This window comes from Stigmatopora argus, chromosome 21, assembly GCF_051989625.1.
Source record: "Stigmatopora argus isolate UIUO_Sarg chromosome 21, RoL_Sarg_1.0, whole genome shotgun sequence".
In the NCBI taxonomy this organism is placed as follows: Eukaryota; Metazoa; Chordata; class Actinopteri; order Syngnathiformes; family Syngnathidae; genus Stigmatopora; species Stigmatopora argus.
The window spans coordinates 7,872,143-7,891,158 of record NC_135407.1 but is presented as its reverse complement, the minus strand read 5'-3'; the positions used below and the strand labels follow the sequence as shown (position 1 = coordinate 7,891,158).

Here is a 19,016-nt window from a genome sequence, read left to right as displayed (position 1 = left end):
TCAGGCATGAATTTAAACATAAAAACCATTTGAGTCGAGTGATATTAACATTGAGGCGGCCCGGCGGCTGAATGGCCATTTGGAAATGGTCAGTAGAGCTGGAGCCTATCACAGCCAACTATGGGTTGCCAGCCAATCACAGGGCACTGAGACAACTCCAACGGGGCTGCTCATTAATTTCAACTAACTTCAGGTGCGAGACGCACTGTACCCCCGAGCACTCAGGTCAGTCAAGAAAAGCAATGATTATAACATTTATTTTGATATCTTACGAATTACTCACTTGTTATAATGAACGAGTGCGCGTTTATTTTGATGTCTTACGAGTTGCTTACTTGTTACAATGAGCAAGTGTGCGTTTATTTTGAGGTGGAGAGCTGCGGTCGCCATGAGCTCCGGTAAGCAAGCGAGGGGGAAGGCTAAACCTCAATGTTAAATTCTAATCTTATTTTGCTAAATGATGTCTTGTACAAGTATTCATAAGAACATATTGGCGTCCTTAACGTGGTGGATATTATTATGGGGTTTAAACTGCCTTTATTGTGTAAATATCGCGCTAATTAGTGATTAGCACGAGATTAGCGCTAGCCGCGAGTGGCTAATCGCTACACTAGCAGAGTGTTCACGTAGTGCTACTAACTTATTGTGGATGCTAAATGAGCGCTAGTTAAGGTAACGTTCTTACTCCTATCATTTTGTTTGTATAATACACTTATTTGTTGGTGCGAATGGGCTAAACACCATGTCCAGTGTTTTGCTCAATTGTGTTAAATGTGAATTTTATGGATGTACACATTCATTGTATGGCCTGCACACGTTGTAGTGTATTTACATGACGGAAATAAGGCTGTAAGTTGTTTAGAAGCAGACCGAACTCTGTCCCTATTTTGCTTTTCAGCTTGGCCCAAAAGCTCACGGACCCCATCCGCCGTTTCCACCTGGGGACCCCGCAGGCCGGTGAAACGCACGACCTGTGGATTTTTGGACACTTTGGACTCTGGACTCTTTGGACACTTCGGACCCTTTGGACTCTTTTTTTCCCCCTGGTGATTTTTGGACGGTTTGGACTCTTTTTTTTCCCCCTGCAGATTTTTGGACTCTTTGGACACTGGACACGTTGATCTCTTTTTTTCCCTGGGGATTTTTGGACACTTTGGACTCTTTTTTTTCCCCTGTGGATTTTGGACACTTTGGACTCTTTTTTTCCCCTGCGGATTTTTGGACTCTTTTTCCCTGGGGATTTTTGGACACTTTTTTTCCCTGGGGATTTTTGGAGACTTTGGACTCTTTTTTTTCCCCCATGCGGATATTTGGACACTTTGGACTCTTTTTTTCCCCTGTGGATTTTTGGACACTTTGGACTCTGGACTCTTTGGACACTTCGGACCCTTTGGACTCTTTTTTTCCCCCTGGTGATTTTTGGACGGTTTGGACTCTTTTTTTTCCCCCTGCAGATTTTTGGACTCTTTGGACACTGGACACTTTGGACTCTTTTTTTCCCCTGCGGATTTTTGGACTCTTTTTTCCCTGTGGATTTTGGACACTTTGGACTCTTTTTTTTCCCCTGTGGATTTTGGACACTTTGGACTCTTTTTTCCCCTGCGGATTTTTGGACACTTTGGACTCTTTTTTTCCCCTGTGGATTTTGGACACTTTGGACTCTTTTTTTCCCCTGCGGATTTTTGGACACTTTGGACTCTTTTTTTCCCCTGTGGATTTTGGACACTTTGGACTCTTTTTCCCCTGTGGATTTTGGACACTTTGGACTCTTTTTTTTCCCCTGCGGATTTTTGGACTCTTTTTCCCTGTGGATTTTGGACACTTTGGACTCTTTTTTCCCCTGCGGATTTTTGGACTCTTTTCCCCTGCGGATTTTTGGACACTTTGGACTCTTTTTTTCCCCTGTGGATTTTGGACACTTTGGACTCTTTTTTTTCCCCTGCGGATTTTTGGACACTTTGGACTCTTTTTTTCCCCTGTGGATTTTGGACACTTTGGACTCTTTTTCCCCTGTGGATTTTGGACACTTTGGACTCTTTTTTTTCCCCTGCGGATTTTTGGACTCTTTTTCCCTGTGGATTTTGGACACTTTGGACTCTTTTTTCCCCTGCGGATTTTTGGACTCTTTTTCCCTGGGGATTTTTGGACACTTTTTTTCCCTGGGGATTTTTGGACACTGGACTCTTTTTTTCCCCTGTGGATTTTTGGACACGTTGGACACCTTTCGACACCTTTCATTCCGCGTGAGGATTTTTGGACTTGATCCCCGGGTGGGGTGGGCGACCTGGGATGTCATGGAGGTCACGGCCAGAAGGTAAGTATCTAGGCGGGCGGGTGATCCAGGATTTTTGGACACTTTGGACTCTTTTTTTGTCCCCTGTGGATTTTGGACACTTTGAACTCTTTTTTTCCCCTGTGGATTTTTGGACACTTTGGACTCTTTTTCCCCCCTGCAGATTTTTGGACTCTTTGGACACTGGACACGTTGGACTCTTTTTTTCCCTGGAGATTTTTGGACACTTTTTTCCCCTGGGGATTTTTGGACACTTTGGACTCTTTTTTCCCCTGTGGATTTTGGACACTTTGGACTCTTTTTTTCCCCTGTGGATTTTGGACACTTTGGACTCTTTTTTTTCCCCTGTGGATTTTTGGACTCTTTTTCCCTGTGGATTTTGGACACTTTGGACTCTTTTTTTCCCCTGTGGATTTTGGACACTTTGGACTCTTTTTTTCCCCTGCGGATTTTTGGACTCTTTTTCCCTGTGGATTTTGGACACTTTGGACTCTTTTTTTCCCCTGTGGATTTTGGACACTTTGGACTCTTTTTTTCCCCTGTGGATTTTGGACACTTTGGACTCTTTTTTTCCCCTGCGGATTTTTGGACTCTTTTTCCCTGTGGATTTTGGACACTTTGGACTCTTTTTTTTCCCCCTGCGGATTTTTGGACTCTTTTTCCCTGGGGATTTTTGGACACTTTTTTTCCCTGGGGATTTTTGGACACTGGACTCTTTTTTTCCCCTGTGGATTTTTGGACACGTTGGACACCTTTCGACACCTTTCATTCCGCGTGAGGATTTTTGGACTTGATCCCCGGGTGGGGTGGGCGACCTGGGATGTCGTGGAGGTCACGGCCAGAAGGTAAGTATCTAGGCGGGCGGGTGATCCAGGATTTTTGGACACTTTGGACTCTTTTTTTGTCCCCTGTGGATTTTGGACACTTTGAACTCTTTTTTTCCCCTGTGGATTTTTGGACACTTTGGACTCTTTTTCCCCCCTGCAGATTTTTGGACTCTTTGGACACTGGACACGTTGGACTCTTTTTTTCCCTGGAGATTTTTGGACACTTTTTTTCCCCTGGGGATTTTTGGACACTTTGGACTCTTTTTTCCCCTGTGGATTTTGGACACTTTGGACTCTTTTTTTTCCCCTGTGGATTTTGGACACTTTGGACTCTTTTTCCCCTGCGGATTTTTGGACTCTTTTTCCCTGTGGATTTTGGACACTTTGGACTCTTTTTTTCCCCTGTGGATTTTGGACACTTTGGACTCTTTTTTTCCCCTGCGGATTTTTGGACTCTTTTTCCCTGTGGATTTTGGACACTTTGGACTCTTTTTTTCCCCTGTGGATTTTGGACACTTTGGACTCTTTTTTCCCCTGTGGATTTTGGACACTTTGGACTCTTTTTTTTCCCCTGCGGATTTTTGGACTCTTTTTCCCTGTGGATTTTGGACACTTTGGACTATTTTTTGCCCCTGTGGATTTTGGACACTTTGGACTCTTTTTCCCCTGTGGATTTTGGACACTTTGGACTCTTTTTTTCCCCTGCGGATTTTTGGACTCTTTTTCCCTGTGGATTTTGGACACTTTGGACTCTTTTTTCCCCTGCGGATTTTTGGACTCTTTTTCCCTGGGGATTTTTGGACACTTTTTTTCCCTGGGGATTTTTGGACACTGGACTCTTTTTTTCCCCTGTGGATTTTTGGACACGTTGGACACCTTTCGACACCTTTCATTCCGCGTGAGGATTTTTGGACTTGATCCCCGGGTGGGGTGGGCGACCTGGGATGTCGTGGAGGTCACGGCCAGAAGGTAAGTATCTAGGCGGGCGGGTGATCCAGGACTTTTGGACACTTTGGACTCTTTTTTTGTCCCCTGTGGATTTTGGACACTTTGAACTCTTTTTTTCCCCTGTGGATTTTTGGACACTTTGGACTCTTTTTCCCCCCTGCAGATTTTTGGACTCTTTGGACACTGGACACGTTGGACTCTTTTTTTCCCTGGAGATTTTTGGACACTTTTTTTCCCCTGGGGATTTTTGGACACTTTGGACTCTTTTTTCCCCTGTGGATTTTGGACACTTTGGACTCTTTTTTTCCCCTGTGGATTTTGGACACTTTGGACTCTTTTTCCCCTGCGGATTTTTGGACTCTTTTTCCCTGTGGATTTTGGACACTTTGGACTCTTTTTTTCCCCTGTGGATTTTGGACACTTTGGACTCTTTTTTTCCCCTGCGGATTTTTGGACTCTTTTTCCCTGTGGATTTTGGACACTTTGGACTCTTTTTTTCCCCTGTGGATTTTGGACACTTTGGACTCTTTTTTCCCCTGTGGATTTTGGACTCTTTTTTTCCCCTGTGGATTTTGGACACTTTGAACTCTTTTTTTCCCCTGTGGATTTTGGACACTTTGAACTCTTTTTTTCCCCTGTGGATTTTTGGACACTTTTTTCCCCTGGGGATTTTTGGACACTTTGGACTCTTTTTTTTTTTTTCCCTGTGGATTTTGGACGCTTTGGACACTTTTTTCCCCTGGGGATTTTTGGACACTTTGGACTCTTTTTTTTTTCCCTGTGGATTTTGGACGCTTTGGACACTTTTTTCCCCTGGGGATTTTTGGACACTTTGGACTCTTTTTTTTTTCCCCTGGGGATTTTTGGAGACTTTGGACTCTTTTTTTCCCCTGTGGATTTTTGGACACTTTGGACACCTTTGGACACCTTTGGACACCTTTGGACACCTTGGACACCTTTGGACACCTTTCATACTGCGTGAGGATTTTTGGACTTGATCCCCGGGTGGGGTGGGCGACCTGGGACATCGTGGAGGTCACGGCCAGAAGGTGAGTATCTAGGCGGGTGGGTGACCCGGGACGTCGCGGAGGTAACGGCCAGAAGGTAAAAATGGAGGCGGGTGGGTGACCTGGGACGTTGTGGAGGTCACGGCCAGAAGGTGAGAATGCAGGCGGGCGGGTGGGCGCTTCCTGCGTGCCCTCGCCACAGTGACGACGGAGGTGCGTTTGTTGTTACAGGGGCAACCGGAAGATCGGGGCGCACGAGGTTCGAAGAGGACGATGGATCCTTGGGTACGCCAGTGAGTGTTCCATTTTTTTTCCTCTTGATCAGCGTGATCTAACGCCACCATTTCATTGGCCCCTTCCTCCCACCCACCCTGACCAAATGAATTTCACATCAAGGCTTATATTCAAATTAATGGATGGAATATATGAATAAAATACAGTTTTCTCTAAATTAAACTGGAAAAACTATCAATACCATGTTTTTATTTTTTTTATTTTGCAAACTCACTTGAATGTAAATTCCTTGGTACTCGTTGGCCGGCCTTAACGGCGCCAGACGTCCGATCCATTTGAAGCGGGAGGGATGACAAGTCATGAATAAACAGCGAGCTCCAAATTGGCGAGTGCAGCTGTCATTCTGTGTACTCTCAATATAAACTGTCCATACATACCTCCGCCAGGGTCAGCACGGCAGGGACGGACGGATACGGCTCGCCCGGACAAGGCTCGCCCGGACACGGCTCGCCCGGACAAGGCTCGCCCGGACATGGACAACCTTTATACCATTTTGCGGTAAACGCAATGGAAAAAATTAAAGATAAATTCATTTTTTTTAAGGATTTTTTTTTTTTAAATTAGACATTCAAAGTATAAAAAATGACTGAAATGTGTTTTATTTCCTGGGCAGGGCTTGCCGGGGGGCCCCCTGGAACTAAAGGCATGATGGCAAGTACTTAAATTTGATTTGATGAACTCCTTGATGGCCAGCGACATCCAATTCATTGAAAGCGGGAGAATCGGGGCTGAAAGAAAATCTTAAAGCTAATCCTAATGGACAGCGCTTTGTTTGTCCCGCAGGAGTGAGAGAGCTGGTTATGTTCACCCAAGACAGCTGCTGTGAGTCGCCCGCCAGCCCGTGCTGTCGTCCAATCGCAAGCCGAGCTCATTTCACCTGTGTTTGCTCACTTTCTGCGTGCTCCACAGGTAAGTATTGGTGTTACGTCCCCCCCGTCCACCTGATTTTTGCGTCGTTCTTGATCAAAACTATGCGTGTCTTGAGGCCCAGTGGTTGGTGTAAGTGACTGGCGGCTGTGTATGATGACAAAAGGCTTGTGTTGATTCCATGATGATGTTAAAGCCAATGTCTGAACAGCCATCTCAATCCTAACCCCAAACCCTGGACTCAATTCTTCAAACGTTTTGTTTAGAACAAACTTTATCGATCCCGCATTTCCTGTTGCTTTGGGGAAATTTTGCGTCACTTCCTGTTGGGTATTTTTGCCTTATTTACTTACTTTAAAAAACAATAGGGTTTATGGAAAAATACTGTAGAAAATAATTGAAATTCAAAAGATAGCCAAAGAGGATGCGGAGGATGTGCTGGTGTCCGTCATGGAGTTTCGTGCGCTGGACGCGGTGCCCGCTGTGATCTCACTGAGGAAATCCCTCGCCATCAGCCGTACCATGAAGGCAAGCCCCGCCCTGCCCAACGATGGCGTTCGGCCGTCTGCGCTGTCCGCCCGCCCGCTTGAACGGCTCTTTGCTTTCAGCTGCACGAGAGCCGGAAGTCGGTCTTCAGCGTTCTGCCTGCCGACTCGAGGAAGGTGAAGAAGAACTGCGTCGAGATGTGGACAGCCGGCTTTAGGTCAGGAAAAGCCTTTTTTTTTTTTCTTTAAAACAATTTGAAGGCTTTTTTAATCTTTAAAAAACTGACATGTATACTAACGCCTTTTTTTCTTAAAACAAAAACAAAAAAACATGTAGAGTAAGTTTTTTTTATTTATTTATTATTTTCTGAATAAATATGCATACCCTTACTATACATGGTTATTTTTTCAATAAAAAAGGCCTTACTATCCATGGTCATTTTTTTAAAGAGAAATGCCTTTTCTTAAAAAACGACATAGTAAAGTAAGGCTTTTTTTTCTCGTAAAAAACAACATAGTATATACAGTAAGGCTTTTATTCTTAAAAAAAGACATGCTATAGCAAGGCTTTTTTTTCGTAAAAAACGACATAGTATAGTAAGCTTTTTTTCGTAAAAAAACGACATAGTATAGTAAGACATTTTTCGGAAAAACGACAGAGTATAGTAAGGCCTTTTTCTTAAAAAACGAAATAGGACATGGTATAGTAAGGCTTTTTTGGTAAAAAAAACAACATAGTATAGTAAGGCTTTTTTCTTTAAAAAACGACAAGGCTTTTTTTCTTTTAAATAAACGACATAGTATAGTAAGGCTTTTTAAAAATAAAAAACGACATAGTAAAGTAAGGCTTTTTTCTTAAAAAACTACATAGTATAGTAAGGATTTTTTCTTGAAAAACGACATTGTATAGTAAGGCTTTTTTCTTAAAAAAACGACAAGGCTTTTTTTCTTTAAAAAAAACGACATAGTATAGTAAGGCTTTTTTTCTTTTAAAAACGACATAGTATAGTAAGGATTTTTTCTTTAAAAAACTACATAGTATAGTAAGGATTTTTTCTTAAAAAACGACATTGTATAGTAAGGCTTTTTTTTTAAATAAAAAACGACAGTCTGGTAAGGCTTTTTTCGTAAAAAAAACGACATAATATAGTAAGGCTTTTTTCGTAAAAAAAACGACATAGTATAGTAAGGCTTTTTTGTAAAGAACGACACAGTATAGTAAGGCTTTTTTTGTAAAAAATGACAGTATAGTAAGGCTTTAAAAAAAAAAACGACATAGTATAGTAAGGCTTTTTTCTTTAAAAAATGACATAGTATAGTAAGGCTTTTTTCTTTAAAAAACGACATAGTATAGTAAGGCTTTTTTTGTAAAAAACGACATATTATAGTAAGGCTTTTTTTTGTAAAAAACGACATAGTATAGTAAGGCTTTAAAAAAAAAACGACATAGTATAGTAAGGCTTTTTTGTAAAAAAAAAAACGACATATTATAGTTAGTCTTTTTTTCTTAAAAAAACGACAGTGTAGTAAGGCTTTTTTCTTAAAAAAACGACATAGTATAGTAAGGCTTTTTTTCTTTTAAAAAACGACATCGTATAGTAAGGCTTTTTTTCTTTAAAAAACGACATAGCATAGTAAGGCTTTTTTTGTAAAAAGCGACATAGTATAGTAAGGCTTTTTTTTTAAATAAAAAACGACAGTCTGGTAAGGCTTTTTTCGTAAAAAAAACGACATAATATAGTAAGGCTTTTTTCATAAAAAAAACGACATAGTATAGTAAGGCTTTTTTGTAAAGAACGACACAGTATAGTAAGGCTTTTTTTGTAAAAAATGACAGTATAGTAAGGCTTTAAAAAAAAAAACGACATAGTATAGTAAGGCTTTTTTCTTTAAAAAATGACATAGTATAGTAAGGCTTTTTTCTTTAAAAAACGACATAGTATAGTAAGGCTTTTTTTGTAAAAAACGACATATTATAGTAAGGCTTTTTTTTGTAAAAAACGACATAGTATAGTAAGGCTTTAAAAAAAAAACGACATAGTATAGTAAGGCTTTTTTGTAAAAAAAAAAACGACATATTATAGTTAGTCTTTTTTTCTTAAAAAAACGACAGTGTAGTAAGGCTTTTTTCTTAAAAAAACGACATAGTATAGTAAGGCTTTTTTTCTTTTAAAAAACGACATCGTATAGTAAGGCTTTTTTTCTTTAAAAAACGACATAGCATAGTAAGGCTTTTTTTGTAAAAAGCGACATAGTATAGTAAGGCTTTTTTAAAATAAAAAACGACCTAGTATAGTAAGGCTTTAAAAAAAAAACGACATAGTATAGTAAGGCTTTTTTCTTTAAAAAATGACATAGTATCGTAAGGCTTTTTTCTTTAAAAAACGACATAGTATAGTAAGGCTTTTTTTGTAAAAAACGACATACTATAGTAAGGCTTTTTTTTGTAAAAAACAACATAGTATAGTAAGGCTTTAAAAAAAAAACGACATAGTATAGTAAGGCTTTTTTGTAAAAAAACGACATAGTATAGTAAGGCTTTAAAAAAAAAACGACATAGTATAGTAAGGCTTTTTTCTTAAAAAAAAAATGACATATAGTTAGTCTTTTTTCTTAAAAAAATGACATAGTGTAGTAAGGCATTTTTCTTAAAAAACAACATAGTATAGTAAGGCTTTTTTTCTTTAAAAAACCCTGACATAGTATAGTAAGGCTTTTTTTCTTTTAAAAAACGACATAGTATAGTAAGGCTTTTTTTCTTTAAAAAAACGACATAGTATAGTAAGGATTTTTTCTTTAAAAAATGACATAGTATAGTAAGGCTTTTTTGTAAAAAAACGACATATTATAGTAAGGCTTTTTTTGTAAAAAACGACATAGTATAGTAAGGCTTTTTTTCTTTAAAAAAACAACATAGTATAGTAAGGCTTTTTTGTAAAAAAGGACATAGTATAGTAAGGCTTTTTAAAAATAAAAAACGACATAGTATAGTAAGGCTTTTCTCTTTAAAAAATGACATAGTATAGTAAGGCTTTTTTGTAAAAAAAAAACGACATAGTATAGTAAGGCTTTTTTGCAATAAAAAAACGACATAATATAGTAAGGCTTTTTTTGTAAATAACGACATATTATAGTAAGGCTTTTTTTGTAAAAAACGACATAGTATAGTAAGGCCTTTTTTCTTTAAAAAATCCCTGACATAGTATAGTAAGGCTTTTTTTCTTTAATAAAACGACATAGTATAGTAAGGCTTTTTTCTTTAAAAAATGACATAGTATAGTGAGGATTTTTTTTGTAAAAAACGACATATAGTAAGGCTTTTTTTGTAAAAAACGACATGGTATAGTAAGGCTTTAAAAAAAACGACATAGTATAGTAAGGCTTTTTTCTTAAAAAAAAAACGACATATAGTTAGTCTTTTTTCTTAAAAAAACGACATAGTGTAGTAAGGCTTTTTTCTTTAAAAAATGACATAGTATAGTAAGGCTTTTTTTTCTTTAAAAAACCCTGACATAGTATAGTAAGGCTTTTTTTTCTTAAAAAAAACGATATAGTATAGTAAGGCTTTTTTTTGTAAAAAACGACATAGTATAGTAAGGCTTTAAAAAAAAAACGACATAGTATAGTAAGGCTTTTTTCTTAAAAAAAAACGACATATTATAGTTAGTCTTTTTTCTTAAAAAAAATGACATAGTGTAGTAAGGCATTTTTCTTAAAAAAACAACATAGTATAGTAAGGCTTTTTTGTAAAAAACGACATAGTATAGTAAGGCTTTTTAAAAATAAAAAACGACATAGTATAGTAAGGCTTTTCTCTTTAAAAAATGACATAGTATAGTAAGGCTTTTTTGTAAAAAAAAAAACGACATAGTATACTAAGGCTTTTTTTGTAAAAAACGACATAGTATAGTAAGGCTTTTTTGCAATAAAAAAACGACATAATATAGTAAGGCTTTTTTTGTAAATAACGACATATTATAGTAAGGCTTTTTTTTGTAAAAAACGACATAGTATAGTAAGGCTTTTTTTTCTTTAAAAAAACGATATAGTATAGTAAGGCTTTTTTTGTAAAAAATGACATAGTATAGTAAGGCTTTAAAAAAAAACGACATAGTATAGTAAGGCTTTTTTCTTAAAAAAAATGACATAGTGTAGTAAGGCATTTTTCTTAAAAAAACAACATAGTATAGTAAGGCTTTTTTTCTTTAAAAAACCCTGACTTAGTATAGTAAGGCTTTTTTTTCTTTTAAAAAACGACATAGTATAGTAAGGCTTTTTTTCTTTAAAAAAACGACATAGTATAGTAAGGATTTTTTCTTTAAAAAATGACATAGTATAGTAAGGATTTTTTCTTTAAAAAACGACATAGTATAGTAAGGCTTTTTTTCTTTAAAAAAACGACATAGTATAGTAAGGATTTTTTCTTTAAAAAATGACATAGTATAGTAAGGATTTTTTCGTTAAAAAACGACATAGTATAGTAAGGCCTTTTTTCTTTAAAAAATCCCTGACATAGTATAGTAAGGCTTTTTTTTCTTTAAAAAAACGACATAGTATAGTAAGGCTTTTTTTCTTTAATAAAACGACATAGTATAGTAAGGCTTTTTTCTTTAAAAAATGACATAGTATAGTGAGGATTTGTTTTGTAAAAAACGACATATTATAGTAAGGCTTTTTTCTTTAAAAAATGACATAGTATAGTAAGGCTTTTTTTTCTTTAAAAAACCCTGACATAGTATAGTAAGGCTTTTTTTTCTTAAAAAAAACGATATAGTATAGTAAGGCTTTTTTTTGTAAAAAACGACATAGTATAGTAAGGCTTTAAAAAAAAACGACATAGTATAGTAAGGCTTTTTTCTTTAAAAAAAAACGACATATTATAGTTAGTCTTTTTTCTTAAAAAAATGACATAGTGTAGTAAGGCATTTTTCTTAAAAAAACAACATAGTATAGTAAGGCTTTTTTGTAAAAAAAAAACCAACATATTATAGTTAGTCTTTTTTTCTTAAAAAAACGACATAGTGTAGTAAGGCTTTTTTCTTAAAAAAACGACATAGTATAGTAAGGCTTTTTTTCTTTAAAAAACGATATAGTATAGTAAGGCTTTTTTTCCTTAAAAAAACGATATAGTATAGTAAGGCTTTTTTTTGTAAAAAACGACATAGTATAGTAAGGCTTTAAAAAAAAACGACATAGTATAGTAAGGCTTTTTTCTTAAAAAAAACGACATTATAGTTAGTCTTTTTTCTTAAAAAAAATGACAGTGTAGTAAGGCATTTTTATTAAAAAAACAACATAGTATAGTAAGGCTTTTTTTCTTTAAAAAAACCTGACATAGTATAGTAAGGCTTTTTTTTCTTTTAAAAAACGACGTAGTATAGTAAGGATTTTTTCTTTAAAAAATGACATAGTATAGTAAGGCTTTTTTGTAAAAAACGACATATTATAGTAAGGCTTTTTTTCTTTAAAAAACGACATAGTATAGTAAGGCTTTTTTTCTTTAAAAAAACGATATAGTATAGTAAGGCTTTTTTTTGTAAAAAACGACATAGTATAGTAAGGCTTAAAAAAAAAAACGACATAGTATAGTAAGGCTTTTTTCTTAAAAAAACGACATATTATAGTTAGTCTTTTTTCTTTTAAAAAACGACATATTATAGTTAGTCTTTTTTCTTTTAAAAAATGACATAGTATAGTAAGGCTTTTTTGTAAAAAACTACATATTATAGTAAGGCTTTTTTTGTAAAAAACGACATAGTATAGTAAGGCTTTTTTTGTAAAAAACGACATAGTATAGTAAGGCTTAAAAAAAAACGACAGTGTAGTAAGGCTTTTTTCTTAAAAAAACGACATATTATAGTTAGTCTTTTTTCTTTAGAAAAATGACATAGTGTAGTAAGGCATTTTTCTTAAAAAAACAACATAGTATAGTAAGGCTTTTTTGTAAAAAACGACATAGTATAGTAAGGCTTTTTAAAAATAAAAAACGACATAGTATAGTAAGGCTTTTTTGCAATAAAAAAAACGACATAATATAGTAAGGCTTTTTTTGTAAATCACGACATATTATAGTAAGGCTTTTTTTTGTAAAAAACGACATAGTATAGTAAGGCTTCTTTGCAATAAAAAAACGACATAATATAGTAAGGCTTTTTTGTAAAAAACGACATATAGTAAGGCTTTTTTCTTAAAAAAACGACATAGTATAGTAAGGCTTTTTTTTTTTTAAAAACGACATAGTATAGTAAGGCTTTTTTTCTTTAAAAAAAACGACATAGTATAGTAAGGATTTTTTCTTTGAAAAATGACATAGTATAGTAAGGATTTTTTCTTTAAAAAACGACATAGTATAGTAAGGCTTTTTTTGTAAAAAGCGACATAGTATAGTAAGGCTTTTTTAAAATAAAAAACGACATAGTATAGTAAGGCTTTTTTTTGTAAAAAGCGACATAGTATAGTAAGGCTTTTTTTCTCAAAAATCGACATAGTATAGTAAGGCTTTTTCTCTCAAAAAACGACATAGTATAGTAAGGCTTTTTTCTTGTGGTCTCTCTGACAGGATGGAGTAGGTTTGGGAGCACCAGCTTGCGGATGAAGCGCCGCCCCGACCGGTCGCCTTCGTATTGGCTTGGTATGTGATGTCTCTCCTTTTTGCAGCGATCATAGTGCGTGTGCATGGCCACATCCCCTTACAAAAAACTTTTTAGAATGAAGAAAAATATTTCTTCTAAATAAAAGTCAAGGTCACATAATAGAACAAGAGATTCTTTGCTGTCAACTTTTATTTTTATTTTTTCAGATGAGCGACAAAGGCAAAAAATGGATGACTTGTGGGATGGACAGTCTTCCAACAAAAAGCTTTCCCAAAGCGTGGAGAGCGAGGACACCTGAAGACAAAAAAGTAAGTTTAAAAGAGACATTCATGTTGCTGTGCAGAAAATATTTGTTTTCTTTTTTAGTAAGGCATTTCTCTTTAAAAAACGACATAGTATAGTAAAGATTTTTTCTTAAAAAAGGACATAGTATAGTAAGGCTTTTTTCGTAAAAAAACGACATAGTATATTAAGGCTATTTTCTTTAAAAGTTACCATGTATAGTATGGCTTTATTCTTTAAAAAAAAATGACATGGTCATGCTTTTGGACTGCCCCCGCAGATGCAGGCCGCCGCCGCCGCCGGAGGGCAAATCCTCACTGATCTGTAAGTCCGATGGTCGTCGTTGTCGGCATCATCACTTTGGTCACGTGACCTTTGTGTCATTCACGGCATCCAGTCGGGAACAGCTCGCCGACCGGCCGCAGGAGCCGTTGGGGTGTCATTCACGGCATCCAGTCGGGAAGAGCTCGCCGACCGGCCGCAGGAGCCGTTGGGACAGATGCACGTCGGCACCGCCTTCGTTTTGCCAGGTTGAAAACCGTGTCGCCACCGTAAAGATATTAGTGTCGTAGGACAAAAATGTTGTCATCTTGGCCAGTGTTGAGAAATAATTGTCTTTGTGTCATGAAAGATGCATTGGACGACAAGGAAGAGGAGCAGGAGGGTAAAAACGGGGACCGACTCCGACCCGGCAAGTAAAGGCCCGCTCGCCTCACCCCGTGACAGCCGTGGGTTTGAGCTGTGTCCTTGTCAACCGGCAGACTCCTGCTTGGCCCACGTGGCGTGGATGTGGCCGTGGGCGACTGGCAGAACAACCAAGGGGCCCACCCACACACCCACTAAACTTCGAACGGCTAAGTATTTTCGGTAAGAGGGCGCTCATGTAATTTGGCTAAGTGTGCAAGCCACCTCCCTACTCAGCATGGTCCTGTCCAATACAACTTTTTTGGGTGGCTTATTTGAAATCCTAGCTAATAGCCAGTATCTTTGGATTTTTTAGGCCAATTCTTTTAACTATTTTTTATGTAATGTTTAAATGGAAAATTTAATTTTTAAAGTTTTTCTTAGTAAAAGGTAATGAGTCTTTTGTCGCAGGTAGGGAGAGGCACCAAGAGTGCGTCTGCGGGACGCGAACCGGCATCCATTCGACGGTAGGCATATGCTCTACTGTGAGTGCTAAAGGGCCCTCCCACCTTCCTAGTAAACCTCAACCGGCTGAGTATTTTCGCTAAGAGGGCACTGGAGTGATTTTGGCTAAGTGTGTAAGCCGCCTCCCTACTCAGCATGGTCTTGTCCAATAAAAGTTTTCTTGTCTTTTGTTTTTGTAGGCCAATTCTTTTAACTAATTTTGATGCAATGTTTAAATGTAAAATTTAATTTTTGAAAGTTAATTTTAGCAAAAGGTAATTTGTCTTATGTCGCAGGTGTCTCTCCCCGCCGAAGGCGGGGAGAGGCACCAAGAGTACGTCTGCGGGACGCGAACCAGCCTCCACTCGGCGGTAGGCGCATACTCTACTGTGTGCGCCAAGGGGCCCACCCACACACCCACTAAACTTCGAACGGCCAAGTATTTTCGGTAAGAGGGCGCTCAAGTAATTTGGCTAAGTGTATAAGCCACCTCCCTAAAAAGTAAAGTGCTGCCCACTCGGTTTTTATTTGACCTGAAAAGTGACAAGTTGGAGGAGGCAAGGGAAGCCAACCGATGACCTTTTGTATGGTAAGTTGGTGCTCTACTATTGTGGTCAATTATCCGTTTGAGCTGAAGAGTGAGAACTTGAAGGATGTGGGAATCAATTCATGCAAAGTTTGTATGGTAAGTGGGAACTATAGCTCATTTTTGGGTAAAGATGAAGAAATCCTGCATGCGGTGGTAACGGGATGCAGTTTGATAGACCAAGATAATGCCTGAATTTGGAAGAAAAAGTGGCCATTGTGTACAAATAAAAAGGCTTGTCTGAAATGTATTGGCTGACAGTTAGTGAAAGAAGTCTTTTTTGGACTGCTTTAAGGTCCAGTTAAGTCGTGCAAGACAAATGTCACAAAATGGTCAAGAATGTGTGCCTGTACACAAGTCTCATCTAGCACAATATAGCAGAGCTGCCAAAAATTAAAATAAAAAAATGGGTATAGAAAATGATCATCCTTTTTCCAGTTCGAGTGAACACACCAACAATTCATCTTGACAAGGTGCAAAAAATGTCAAACTGACTTAAAATGTGACATTGTATTTCCAAAAGTTAAGATGTCCAGCCAAAAATCATTTTTGTTCATGTCAATCGCTGAAGATAAAGCTTGCTAAAGACTGGTGTGGTCTACTGAAAATTGGTCAAATTTGCCAGCTGCACTATACCAATGAACGGTGCAAATGGAGCTCCGTAACGGAGCGGCCGGTCGGCTCGCCGCGTTAGAGCGGAACTTGCCAGGCAATGCTGGCGGAGGACTTTCAGCATCTGGGCCAAAAGGTCTTCCACTCTTGACCATTCTGGCATTTTAAAAGAAAGCTATAATATACATGGTCCATTTTGGGGAAGAAAAGGCCTTACTATTTTTCCCCAGAGGTGGCCAAATTCAGTCCCGGTGAAGTGCTATCCCGTCCGTTTTTCCAGATCTCCCTCCACCAATACACCTGTATCAAAACATCGGGATCGGTATCAAGCTTCTGGATGGCTTGCCGAGGAGTCCATATCAGCTTTTTCCTATATCTTTCCCGCTCAGATTACCTCACGACGAAGCAGTGGGACACCCGAGTGCGGACATCGATGGCTCACGCCACCCCGTCGGGATCCGGGGAACACCGACGCCGAACGAGGCTTCAAAGATGTCGTCTTTGTTTTGTTATGAAGACAAACTCTTGGCCATTTCGGTATTTGAATGTGAATGCAAGTTTGATGCTGACTGTAAACTGAAAGATTTTTCATTCTTAAGTCTTCGCATTTTGAAAATTAAAAAAATGAGCAAATGCACGGATGGCATGATGTTTGAAGAAAGCCACTTTATTTTTCCAACCACTTTTAAAAGCTCCATTCTTTAGCGGACGGTCACATGACCGGAAAGACGGCGTGGAGCGCCACGCCGCACTGGTTGGATCGGTTGCGAGCCATCTTGATGTAACCTTGGTCGCCATATTTCACACCCCAACTAGTGCACAATTTAAAAATGCACATTCACTCTTCAAAACAAGCCAAAAAAATAAGAGTGCCAACCTGTTCTTGATCAGCCAGTAGTCTCTTCCTTTTTCCGTCCCGTATCCAACGGCGAGGACACCGTGGTTGACTTTGTGCGTACACGCCAGGTCTTCGTACACTCCTAACCCACAAAAGAACAAATTCAAATTGAGAAAATGGAGCGGTATTTATTATTTTTGGGGTGAACTCACCGTGGCGGTAGAAGACAAATTTAGAATGCGAGGCGTCGATGGCCACGGAAATGGGGCCCACGTTGGCCAGGGCCACCTTCAGGGCTTCTTCGTCCCCTTTGGCCACGAACGAGTAACCCGAACAGTTGGCGGCGCGATCTTGAGCTTTGTAGGCGCATTCGCCACGCTAAAAAACATTTCAAAAAGGTGGGGGAAAAAAAAAAGTGAGTGACAGTCAATCGCGAACATTAGCAAAGAACGTTTAAGAAAATAAAGGTGGGAGAGTTTTCTCCCACTTAAAAATCCTTGAAAAGTGCATTTAAAAAAATTAAAGATCCCATATATTTTGAGGATCATTTTGTTCCATTTTTGAGACTTGGTTTGCCTAGTACACGTATTCATTTTAACTCCATTTTCAAATTTTCTATAGTTAGCATGGAGTAAACTTGTGTATAATGTTAAATTCAGGCAAATGATAACCATAGATTGGACGCCGATGAGCAGTCACCTTGGCTTTATAGGGGTAGGCCCGGTCCGAGTCGATGCCCCGGTTCTTGTCCACGTACTGGAAGGCGTGCGTCATGAAGCCGCCGTGGCAGCCGTGGTTGCCAAAGTCCACCGAGCAGTCCACCAGATTTTGGGGGCTGAGCGACACCAGCTTGCCGCTGCTCTTCTTCAGCTGGCCCTCCAGGGCGCCCACCGCGCTGAAAGCCCAGCAGGAACCGCAAGAACCCTGCGGACGGATGGAGGGGAGGGGGGGGGGGAGCCGCTGAGACGGAGTCCAGAGTCCGGAGTCCGGAGACCGGGGCCAAGCCTCACCTGCGTCCTGACCTCCGTCACCAGGCCGGCTTTTCTCCAGTCCAAAGACGGCGCCACGCTGGACTCCCACTGGAACTTCAGCTGGATCCTGTCCAGGTCGGCGGGGACCACCGTGCCCAGCAGCGTGCCCGTCACTTCCTCGGCGGTCTGCGTGCCAACACAGTTGTACGTCAAAACGAGCGCAAGTTCTTGGAGCACTCATGTTCAAAATGTCACTTATGTAATTTAGATTCAAAGAAAATTTAAAAAATGGTATCGACTCATCAGCAAGCCATCCCGAATTTTTTTAAAAAATTTGACATCACTTCCAAGGGGAAAAAGGCACTAAAAAAAAGCCCTAAAAATAAATAGCACATCATTCTTGGGTTGTAGTCATTTTCACAACAGCCCTGTTTCATTCCAACTAACCGTCCATGCTAGTCATTTTAGAAACACCACCCCAAAAAATGATATTGCAACAGAGCAGACATTTTGCTTGCATTGAGGAGTTATTAATTTTAGTTTTTTGTTACCAGATCTCCCAAGTGGTTCATGGCCAGCTCGTAGGTGTGCATGCCCAGGGTGACCTCCAGGTTGTGGACGCTGATCATTTGCAAGTTGTCCTCCCAGATCCGGCGGCGATCCGACTCCTCCATCTTAACGCAAACACAGCAGACGGTTAAAAAAATTAATTCAAAAAAAAAAATCGCAAATCCTCCTCGCTTACCAGGTGTCGGTAAACTTTATTGTGAGTTTCCTTCCACAGTTCCCAGTGCGCGTTGAGGGCCGGACTGATCCCGGCTTGCGCCATTCCCCACAGGACGGCCAAAAGCAGGCTTCCAAACATGTTGGCTTCAGGCACGAAAAGCAACAAAAGTTAAGCCAAAAAAGTTTTGAAATATCAATCAAAAATGGCAAACTCGGGTAGTGAACAAACGAGAAGGTAGCAGAAAGCAAATAGCACAAACCTTTTAGACTTGATGAATGCGGGCGCACACCTGCAGACGATTACAAGCTGAATGATGACATCATCTAACAAGCTTCCTCATTGGCTGACCACTTGAACGTGGGTCGGCCGGCCCTTTCAAAACAAAAGAATGTTTTTTTCCTTTAAGATTATCGAGTCAACAAAAGTGTGAAATACAGCCACACGCAAAGAAAGAGAGCGTCATCAAACTTTGCTGCTAAACTATTTGAATTGGTTTTAAAGCTGTCGCTCGCATGCAGATACACCACATGGACACAGGATGGCAGCAGAGTGCGCAGA

The 19,016-nt window shown here is 38.9% G+C and overlaps 2 protein-coding genes across 22 annotated transcripts; one reads left to right on the top strand and one right to left on the bottom strand.

Annotated features, from left to right (window-relative positions):
• The first annotated feature begins 193 nt into the window (after nucleotides 1–193).
• On the top strand, nucleotides 194–16,485 carry LOC144067263 (uncharacterized). Of its 21 annotated transcripts, XR_013297877.1 has the most exons (18): nucleotides 2,043–2,918; nucleotides 3,188–3,679; nucleotides 4,139–5,368; nucleotides 5,756–5,867; nucleotides 5,983–6,020; nucleotides 6,153–6,191; nucleotides 6,648–6,764; nucleotides 6,845–6,939; nucleotides 13,281–13,352; nucleotides 13,521–13,622; nucleotides 13,877–13,920; nucleotides 14,053–14,126; nucleotides 14,228–14,287; nucleotides 14,358–14,463; nucleotides 14,692–14,858; nucleotides 15,021–15,172; nucleotides 15,266–15,313; nucleotides 16,312–16,485. XR_013297877.1 is itself a non-coding variant. In XM_077590867.1 (14 exons), the coding sequence occupies exons 9-14, from the start codon at nucleotides 13,521–13,523 to the stop codon at nucleotides 14,826–14,828; spliced, it is 519 nt and encodes a 172-aa protein (XP_077446993.1). In that variant the 5' UTR covers nucleotides 194–225; nucleotides 5,307–5,368; nucleotides 5,756–5,867; nucleotides 5,983–6,020; nucleotides 6,153–6,191; nucleotides 6,648–6,764; nucleotides 6,845–6,939; nucleotides 13,281–13,352; the 3' UTR covers nucleotides 14,829–14,910. The 21 variants fall into 21 exon arrangements, 4 of the variants coding, with proteins under 4 accessions (XP_077446993.1, XP_077446992.1, XP_077446994.1 ...); XR_013297879.1 differs by lacking the exon at nucleotides 14,692–14,858; XR_013297887.1 differs by lacking the exons at nucleotides 15,021–15,172; nucleotides 15,266–15,313; nucleotides 16,312–16,485 and having other exon boundaries at nucleotides 4,139–4,724; nucleotides 4,793–5,368; nucleotides 14,692–14,910.
• An 83-nt stretch (nucleotides 16,486–16,568) lies between these two features.
• On the bottom strand, nucleotides 16,569–18,707 carry LOC144067251 (cathepsin S-like). Its single transcript, XM_077590844.1, has 7 exons — nucleotides 18,477–18,707; nucleotides 18,283–18,405; nucleotides 17,771–17,917; nucleotides 17,460–17,684; nucleotides 16,973–17,138; nucleotides 16,800–16,902; nucleotides 16,569–16,734 (listed from the first exon to the last, which is right to left on the bottom strand). The coding sequence occupies exons 1-7, from the start codon at nucleotides 18,594–18,596 to the stop codon at nucleotides 16,635–16,637; spliced, it is 984 nt and encodes a 327-aa protein (XP_077446970.1). The 5' UTR covers nucleotides 18,597–18,707; the 3' UTR covers nucleotides 16,569–16,634.
• Between the last annotated feature and the right edge of the window lie 309 nt (nucleotides 18,708–19,016).